Source organism: Hypomesus nipponensis, chromosome 24 (assembly GCF_054491055.1).
Source record: "Hypomesus nipponensis isolate SF chromosome 24, ASM5449105v1, whole genome shotgun sequence".
Lineage (NCBI taxonomy): Eukaryota > Metazoa > Chordata > Actinopteri > Osmeriformes > Osmeridae > Hypomesus > Hypomesus nipponensis.
In genome coordinates this window covers 6,665,926-6,675,558 of record NC_140384.1, presented here as the reverse complement: position 1 = coordinate 6,675,558, position 9,633 = coordinate 6,665,926, and the positions used below count along the sequence as shown (strand labels likewise).

The following is a 9,633-nucleotide window of genomic DNA, read 5'->3' as shown; positions in this document are numbered from 1 at the left end:
CCGTGCGTTTTAAAAGTGTAAGAAAACTGTAGCCATGCATTTGTGCAGTCCAAGAGATAAACTGGGCAATTGCACTTGATTTTGGTTTGGCAAAGTTATCAATACTGACGTAAGGGACTGATCAATACTGTCTGGAAAAGGAAAAGAGAACTACAATAGCCTATAGCCTGTGTGTTATTCCGTGTGTTTTACCAACACAAACGAATATGCTATATGTAAAGGGCAACTCCTGGGGTATTTGGCCAGGTGTTTGGTTGTAACAACAACAACCAAAACTCTTAATAATTGGCGCAGATGTTTTAGGCTACACTAGACTTTATTTTATAGAACTTTATTTAAGAGTTCGCATATAGCCTATACGTGCTTATTAGTTTGCCCAATGCACAATAAATAGGCTATGATTAAGGGATGTCCACAGTTTTGGGGGTTGTATATTGTCAATATTTCTCTTGAAGTCAGATGCCCAATTTGATATTTTGATCTCTGAAATGGTCGTGAAGTGAAATGTGACAAATATTGGGTTCTGATGTAAATCTGTTTTCTGCCTAATAGCTCGAGGAAAGGCTGTATGTATTTACAGTGGAAATTGATAACATGGACAAATAAACACAATTGCCTCAAAGCAAGGCTCAAATTGGGTTAAATAATAATGCACTCATACGGTTGATTATTTCATAGCACGAATTTAGATTAGACATCAAAGTTGACTAAAAGTTGATATACCGGGCATCAAGTTACTGATATCCCAGGAGCCCAATTTTCATGGAATAAATATATTTTCTGTAATATCCCTTTATTTTGTCCGACCTCTGTTTTCTACACTCATCCTGCGCTATTAGTTTATGAAGGTTAGTGAATAATTCTTCATCCGACAAATGATCAATCATACTATTTAGTCAATCTTTCACCCAGAAAGGAGAGACCGTTGAACATTGCAAAAGTTCGCGTCCTTAGCTCCCCCTGCTGGCCTTAATCTTGTTTTTGTAAAATACATTTGAATAGGCCTATATTCGGTATCAATTGTCACCCTAACCCCCCCTCCACCCCCAAAAAATACATAAAAATACAATCCCATGCTTGAATGCCGTTGCAAAAATAGGTACGTTACAATGCACCCTCAGCAGATAACTGTAATGGGCATCTCTACAATAATACATGCCTTAAATAATGACCCCAGCGAGTGGAAATTATTTGCATATAAGTCACAGTTTTAACTCTCACAACACAAAGGGAAGAATGTGAAACAATCTTCCAGACACAAAATACCTACGGGGGAAACTGAGGGACTCATATCAAAAGTTTCAGTATTATTGCGTTTTATTTGTGGCTCGAGGGTGGGAGTGAGATGCAAGCCTTATAAGAATATAACAACATCTTAGTTAGCTATGATTTATCAAGAAACGTAATATTCAGTGCAGGGTTTGGTAAAACGGGGCAAATTAATGACAATGTTGCCACTCGAAACCCGGTTCTGTGTAGTTTATTTAAACGTATCGTCGTTCAAGGTTGACAGACCTGTCAGTCTCTTCCAAGAGATCTCATTATCCAACATATTGATCCATAAAAGGTACAGACGCAATTATTGATGTCTACTGTGCCAATGTGGATGTGGCACGAATAAAAAGATTAGCCTTGTGATATTTCAAGCAATTAGCATCAATAAGAGGCCGAGGATGCAACCTTTTAACATTCAGGTGTTTTATTGCTGGATCATCGTTCACGTACCGATATCCATCTGTTGATAAGCAAAGATGTGTTGCTTACGCCATCTACTGGACAATTGTAGAAACAACCATTTAATCCCCCCAAAAATCGTTAATGGATTTATCTTGCATGTGTGCATGTGTGTGTGTTTACAGTGTCCCATGTTATATTTGTTAAACTATTTATCTATAGGCTTCACTAAATGTTATAATCTATATAAAGGTAAATATTAATGAACATTTTGCCTCAATCTTAAACTTTATCTCAGAATATAATCCAATATTCTTCTTGCTGTCTGATTACATAACCTACTGTGACTGTTTTGAGGGATGGAAGATTTCTGACATTGGGCAAACGGCTGTCCTTGGGATTGAACACAACTCCCAATGGGGGAGCGCCAATTCTGTAACATTAGACATCCTAGCATTTGTGCATGAGGGTAAAGAATACGACGAGCACTTTCCACTACACCCCTTTCATCAACATACGATTTGGATATTTAACAGTACCCTTACAGACTCAGCACCCGGAACAAGTCATCCGATTGTTAGACTGCGAAGGACATGACCCTGTCGTCGACTAAATCACAGTTTACTTCTGGTCGCCATGAGACAGCTAGAGGATGGAACACTGCAAGTGGAGCTGTCAATCAATCCTGCTGCTCTACCCATCTGACTGAGCCTTACCTGTGTCCTGTGTCTCAGGAGTGTGATGCACCCCTGTGCAGTTGCCCTACATCTCATACTGTTGCAGCACTGGACAATGAATGATGGAAAAGGGCAAAGGAGTTGATCTCCTCACCTGTGACACTGCCTAAAGAAGGCATGGGCTATTTATAGCATATGGGCAGTCACAACTGTTGAGGCATCAGTATATATGTAGCCCTTGATGCCAATACTGCCCCATCCTGAGGCATCAAGAAGCACTGTTTGTCCTTCTCCAGCTACCGTACAAGAAGATGGTGAGTTGATTTTGCTAGATGCTTGAGTTCTTCACTTAAGTGCCTCTGATCTCAAAAAGGTTTAGACAGCCGTTGTAGAAGTAGATTATTTAATAAAAAACCATACTTTAAATCTGTACTATTTTGAAAGATTGCTTGTTTTAGAGATCAATGGTTCATGTTTGTTTTACTGTAGTTTCATGATATGTACAGTATGAGACTGAATCTTGTAAATGAAGAGGATGAAAGGTTTTGCCTGTCTGACAATGTGTTGAAATAGATAGAATAGGGCTGAGTAAACCATTTCAGAGAATCTTGAGTTTTTATCTTTACATCCTAAGAAACTACACATGTTCTCACTATAAAACCCGTTTATTGAGATAAAAGAGCAAATGCTCCCATTATTTACTGCATTATTTGATCATTGTGCTTGCATTCAACATAGACAATTGTGAGTCAAAATCAACATGTAACACTTCCATGAGACACAATGACCTCATCTTGCTAAAGGCACAACTGTTTGGGTAATCCACTGCAACAATAGGTAGCAGCTGTCGAGAGGCCTGTGAATCCAGGCAGTGTGATGTCATCAAAATGCCTTCCCTCACCCTTCCCTGTTCTGCAGCAGTCATGTAAATAGCTCTGCATAATCCTAGCCTTCATTGGATTTCTAGTGAAACATGGCTCACTACGCCACCCTGTCACCACCCTGACCCCAGGGAGTAATCCCCCATCTGATCCAAGGGCTTGAAGAGGCAGACGACCACTCCCTAACCGGGCTAATTATAATATCAGAGAGAAAAGGGGACTCTGCAGATGTTTCAGTGACAAAACACCTCATTATGAAACCTGGGTTACAACATTAATGTTATCTTTTGACTGCACCCATGTCGTCTGAAATAACTTGTTGTGATCATCACGGTAATCAAACAATAGCGATCCTTCTCATTGATGGGTGGATTGTGCCAGCTGTGTGACAACTGTATTGAGTTTAAATGCAGTGGGTTTTCCTTTTCTCATTCAGGCTCCCAAGAAAGCAAAGAAGAGGTCAGAAGGAGCCAACTCCAATGTGTTTTCTATGTTTGAACAGGCTCAGATCCAGGAGTTTAAAGAAGTCAGTGTTCATTCATGCATTCAATGTTAATATTTGGATAATCTGACACAGAAAGACAACCATACACAATTGGTTCAAAATTCTGCAGCTAGATTATTAATCAAAACTAAAAGGAGAGAACACATTAGTCCTGTCCTAGCTACTTTACACTGGGTCCCTGTTACCTTCAGAATTGACTTCAAGGTCCTTTTCCTCACATGCAAAGCTCTACACGAACAAGGACCTAGCTACATTGCTAACTCCCTTATAAACTACACACCAGCTAGAACACTGCGATCATCAATGCAGGCCTATTAGAGGTCACCAGAAGCAGTCATAAGAAGATTGGTGATTCGGCCTTTGCTAATTACGCACCAAAACTATGGAACAAATTACCCATAAATATTAGGGAAGCAAACACGCTAGACATTTTTAAAAGACAGCTTAAAACCTACCTTTTTACTGAAGCATTTAAGTAATTTTATCTCAGAAGGGTTTTACTAATTTATTAGTTATACTATTTTTGCTATTTTAATTATTACTTTTATCACTTGTATTATTGTTTTTATTGATTTTATATAAAGCACCTTGAGCTACAATTCTTGTATGAAATGTGCTATATAAATAAAGTCTTACTTACATACACTTTCCACAGGCCTTCACTATCATGGACCAAAATAGAGATGGCTTCATAGACAAAAATGACCTGAGAGACACATTTGCAGCTTTGGGTAACTATAAGTGTGTGTGTGTGTGTGTAGGGTGTGTGTGTGTGTGTGTGTAGGGTGTGTGTGTGTGTGTGTGTGGTATGGGGGGGTCCATACATACATAGGACTTTCAAATTGACAGTGTAATTCCAACCTTTGCATGGGAGATGCATCATGCTGTTACTATGTCAGATTTGTGGTCCAAAACCCCTGCTTCTGTTCTAGGTTGCAATGTCCCAAACATTGCTACCCGCAATGTTTAGGGCTAGTTGTTATGATCAGTGACCTATGCACTTTTGTAAAGCTCTCTCTTGGAAGTCGCTTTGGATAAAAGCGTCTGCTAAATGAATAAATGTAAATGTCAATGTAGGTCGTTTAAATGTGAAGCAAGAGGAGATTGATGAGATGTTGAAGGAGGCTCCAGGGCCTATCAACTTCACAGTGTTCCTCACCATGTTTGGAGAGAAACTAAAGGGTAAGAGAACGTTTTCTGCTTTTCATCCTCGTTTACAAGTTGCCTTTAAAAAACGACCCAAGTGGAAATGTCCATCTGGATGAAGATGTAAATAGATGTGACAATCTCAGTGTTAATCTTGGATTTGAAGTTCACAGTGTCCATGTGTCCTTATTCCCTAAGGTGCCGACGCAGAGGAGACCATACTAAATGCTTTTAAAGTATTTGATCCTGAAGGAAAGGGGACATTGAAGAAGGACTTGTGAGTGACTATACATAGAGTCTACTGACAGGATATGAGGCGTGGAGGCATTCAGACCTGTGATGAGTACTCCTGCTTCTCTCCACAGTGTGACACAGATGTTAACCACTCAGGCCGACAGGTTCTCTCCTGAAGAGGTCAGACAAAAACACTCCTTATGCTGCATGTTATCATGATAGGCACTAACTAGCAACTGACGGGGTCCCTACCCCCCATACCCCCATATTTCATCATGCCATGAAACAAACTGGAATGTAATAGTATTTTTTATATATATTTGTACCTATTAAGTAGTATCTGGTTCATCTATCAATTCAGATGGAGCAGATGTTTGCAGCCTTCCCCCCAGATGTTGCTGGGAATTTGGACTACAACAACCTGGTCTACATCATCACACATGGAGAGGAGAAAGATCAGGAATAGATCCACTACACATTGGTTGCTTGGTTATGTTGTGGTCCTTTTCCTGTGCATCAATGCTGTTCATCAGTGCTGTTCATCAATATATTTCCTGTGCAGGAAATGTCTGATATGTTCAGGGATGAACATATTGTAAATAGTTATTTGGACCCAAATGACTTCTGATCACTGTTGAACCATGCACTATGCAATGTGTGGATAGAATATATTCATAGTCTGGTTGTTGTCAGACTGGTTGTTGTGTAAGATTAAAAATAAACTGTTAAATGGCTGCCATTGGTGTCTTCGCTCACACTTGCCAGCAAATCCAACAGGTGACGAAAACAATAATTATAGAATAAAGTTGTGAGGTTGTTGGATAAGTGAAAATACTTTCGACTCACTTTCAAAAGTCATTCAAAGTAACACAGCAAATATAAGGGTGACATAGGCACTGTAACCTTCCCACACAGCAGATGGCAGCATCTGTCAAATTTGCCCCTGCATATCAGCCTTCTACCCAGCAGTCGTAGGTGTGGCTAAATAATGACAGGGGCATCGTTAGCTCACGGCTAGCTGACAGCGGCTAACGCACAATATTTTTTCCCGGTAGATTGCAGCCAATATTAGAGGAATATTTGGGCAAACCAGAGATGCCAGAGTAAATATCTGTATATAAGAAACTACCGAATACAATTTTAGAAGCAGGGTTTAGTCCGCCCCTTTTTGAATTTCAGAACGACTAATTTTACGTAGCTAATATTATATTATTTAACTCGATACTCCTCTACAGTAGCTAACAACAAGCCCTACATTTGCAGCTCCCTCAGTCAAATTTTTGCGTCGCCATGGCCGATGTTGACAAACTAAATATAGACAGTATCATTCAGCGTCTTTTAGAAGGTAAGGAAAGGTTTTACAATTGTGTATCAACTGCGTAGCTCTCGCTCTGTCAAGTTCAGATATGTGCATTATTGTAATGCTAGGTAGTGAGCTAGTTGGGTAGCGCAGCTTTCGACCAGCAGCAGCAGATAAAAGCCAACCGGTACCGTACAGTTAGTTTACGAGGCATTGCTAACCAGCTAGCAGTACTAGAGCTAGCATTGTTCTACTGAGTGTCCGTTTGAGGATTTCAATTGAACTAGTAGCTATATTCCCACAAGTAATGCCATATTATGTATGTATACTAAAAGGTTTAGGTGGCCATTTTACGCTGTTAAACAGCATTTATTTGCCTTACATTATATCGTCAAAATTATTTTATGGCGCACACTGTTCCTGGCAGCCAGAAGGAGACACACATGAATCATAAACATTGCATGACCAGTCATTTGTCGGCCCGCTTTAGCCACAGACATGATCACACACAAGTATCTGAAGGTTAATGGTTCTTATCAGTGGCTGAAATAGTGGTTCAGATAATAAGATACCTGCTTTGTCTGGGTTGTTCATTTGTAGTCAGAGGAGCAAAACCAGGAAAGAATGTGCAGCTGCAGGAAAACGAGATTCGAGGGCTGTGCCTCAAGTCGAGGGAGATCTTCCTCAGCCAGCCAATTCTGCTGGAGCTCGAAGCTCCCCTTAAGATATGTGGTGAGTACACTGGGGAAAGTTCATGAAGAATGCTAACTTAAATCACGTGCATAAGTCACTTGTAACCCAATCGCAATTTTTTTTCTTTTCACAAAAATATTGTTTCTGCAGGTGATATCCACGGGCAATATTACGACTTATTGAGGCTATTTGAGTATGGGGGTTTCCCTCCAGAGAGCAACTACCTTTTCCTGGGAGACTATGTGGACAGAGGAAAGCAGTCCCTGGAGACCATCTGTCTGTTACTGGCTTACAAAATCAAATACCCAGAAAACTTCTTTCTGCTGAGGGGAAACCACGAGTGTGCTTCCATCAACAGAATTTATGGATTCTATGATGAGTGTGAGTTGGTTGTCTGCATGGGCTCCTGTTTGCGTCACCAGGCAGAGCTGCATATCAATATAATCAGGTACATTTGATTGTATTTAGACGTGTTCTCAACTGTCCTGATGTTTTGTTCACTTTCTTATAGGTAAAAGAAGGTATAACATCAAGCTCTGGAAAACGTTCACAGACTGTTTTAACTGCCTCCCAATTGCTGCCATTGTGGATGAAAAGATCTTCTGTTGCCATGGAGGTAGGTTCTCTATCGCTGTGGTTTTCAACCTGCATGTTTTAGATTTTTCCTGATTCAAATTAATGGGAAGTCATGTGGCTGAGCGGTTAGGGAATTGCACCATTAATCCAAAGGTTGCGGGTTCGATTACCGGCCGTGCAAAATGACATTGTGTCCTTGGGCAAGGCACTTCACCCTACTTGCCTCAGGGCAATGTCCCTGTACTCACTGTAAGTCGCTCTGGATAAGAGCGTCTGCTAAATGACTAAATGTAAATGTACCAGGCCACTGCTGTATCATACCAATTAATCTTATTTGACCCTGAGATATGAAGATTTAGAAAATGTTATATCTTTTATATTTAAAAAAGTCATATCGCACTTTTTTGTTGTCTTATTTGATCCTGTGATATTAAAGAGATTTCGAAAAGTTAGTTCGTTATCTTTTCTATTTTCTATTTAAAAAGTGATATTGCACTTTTTATTTTATCATATGTAATGTATTTATACTGACTTGAATGGACCTCACCTCACATCTTGTGTTCCTCAGGGCTGTCCCCAGACCTGCAGTCCATGGAGCAAATCCGACGTGTCATGCGGCCAACTGATGTCCCCGACCAGGGTCTCCTGTGTGACCTTCTCTGGTCTGATCCAGACAAGGACGTCCTGGGCTGGGGGAGAACGACAGGGGTGTGTCATTCACCTTTGGGTCAGAAGTGGTGGCAAAGTTCCTGCACAAACATGATCTTGATCTTATCTGCCGCGCCCACCAGGTACTGTCAATCTGTTTAAACCCAAATGTTGTGTCTGAAATGTCTACACCTGAAGGTGTAAGGTATTTTAATAGATTTTCCGGAATTATGAATAGTACTTATTTTTCTCTTTCACCACAATGTTAGGTTGTTGAGGACGGCTATGAGTTCTTTGCTAAGAGACAGCTGGTGACACTATTCTCCGCACCCAACTACTGCGGGGAATTTGACAACGCTGGAGCCATGATGAGTGTGGATGAAACTCTGATGTGTTCATTTCAGGTGTGTTTTTAATCATTTTCTTACTTAGAAACTGCATTCACAATTTGAGACGATTCAGTGTCCTGGTCAAATTTAACATCTGACATTGGTATTACATTGGTGTCACTCTTAATTTTTTTTTCTCACTTGTAGATTTTAAAACCAGCTGAGAAGAAGAAGCCAAATGGCAGCCGTCCAGTGACACCCCCTCGCAACATGGTCACCAAGCAGGCCAAGAAATAAGACAGCATGAGGGGAGTTATGTCTCGCTCCCCGTCCTACTTTAATTTTGCATACGAATGGTTGGTAGCCTGTTGCTGCCAATACTGAAAAGATATCCACTCTAACCTGATGAAAGCAAAATTGTTGTGTTTTTTTTTTCCACAAAGGTAAATTGATATGTCACCATGAAAACCTCAGGTGTTTTGCACTCCATTGTAATTAGTCTTTATCACATATGACTGTTCAAGGAGGAACAATGTAATATGACAGATAATGCACAGGAATGCCTTGTTTAAAGCTGTGCACAGTTTGTTCCAATTTATGTGACATGTTTTTTTCTGTTATCACTTGTTTCTCACTATGAAATAACGAGAACTAAGGTTTAAAAATAATTGTGGATAATGTCACAAACTCGACTTTATATCTGTACACCGTTCTTTATCATAGGACATTGAACCTGCACTCTGATCGCCACTGTGTCATCGCCATTTTTGAATAAGTCTTGTGCTGAATTAAATGAATTAATAAAGCATTATTGTAATGTCTTAATCTTTCTAATAAACTTTTAGCACATTTTAGGGGAAATTGGCATTTGCATTTTATTCTTCAGCAACATCTCTTATCGTTTTTTTGTGAGTTGCGAGACAAAGACCGTAATATTAGGACAGGTCACGCGTGTGACCTTCTGATATGA

At 40.1% G+C, this 9,633-nt stretch overlaps 2 protein-coding genes across 2 annotated transcripts; both read left to right on the top strand.

Moving 5' to 3' along the window:
- The first annotated feature begins 2,605 nt into the window (after positions 1-2,605).
- Positions 2,606-5,871, top strand: myl2b (myosin, light chain 2b, regulatory, cardiac, slow). Its single transcript, XM_084690392.1, has 7 exons — positions 2,606-2,665; positions 3,669-3,758; positions 4,393-4,468; positions 4,815-4,919; positions 5,082-5,160; positions 5,249-5,297; positions 5,479-5,871. Exons 1-7 carry the CDS (start codon positions 2,663-2,665, stop codon positions 5,581-5,583), a joined length of 507 nt encoding a protein of 168 aa, XP_084546518.1. The 5' UTR covers positions 2,606-2,662; the 3' UTR covers positions 5,584-5,871.
- A 217-nt stretch (positions 5,872-6,088) lies between these two features.
- LOC146232912 (serine/threonine-protein phosphatase PP1-gamma catalytic subunit A-like) lies at positions 6,089-9,524 on the top strand. Its single transcript, XM_084690382.1, is given in 8 exon segments — positions 6,089-6,462; positions 7,018-7,149; positions 7,261-7,491; positions 7,622-7,726; positions 8,255-8,380; positions 8,383-8,477; positions 8,604-8,738; positions 8,871-9,524. Coding segments are annotated over 8 exon segments (969 nt in total). The 5' UTR covers positions 6,089-6,407; the 3' UTR covers positions 8,961-9,524.
- The last annotated feature ends 109 nt before the right edge of the window (positions 9,525-9,633 follow it).

What these genes read in the sequence shown, in the direction of transcription:
- myl2b (XM_084690392.1), top strand. An exon ending in AGACACATTTGCAGCTTTGG is followed by an intron (nt 4,469 to 4,814) that starts GTAACTATAAGT and finishes ATGTCAATGTAG; the next exon opens with GTCGTTTAAATGTGAAGCAA. An exon ending in GTTTGGAGAGAAACTAAAGG is followed by an intron (nt 4,920 to 5,081) that starts GTAAGAGAACGT and finishes TTATTCCCTAAG; the next exon opens with GTGCCGACGCAGAGGAGACC.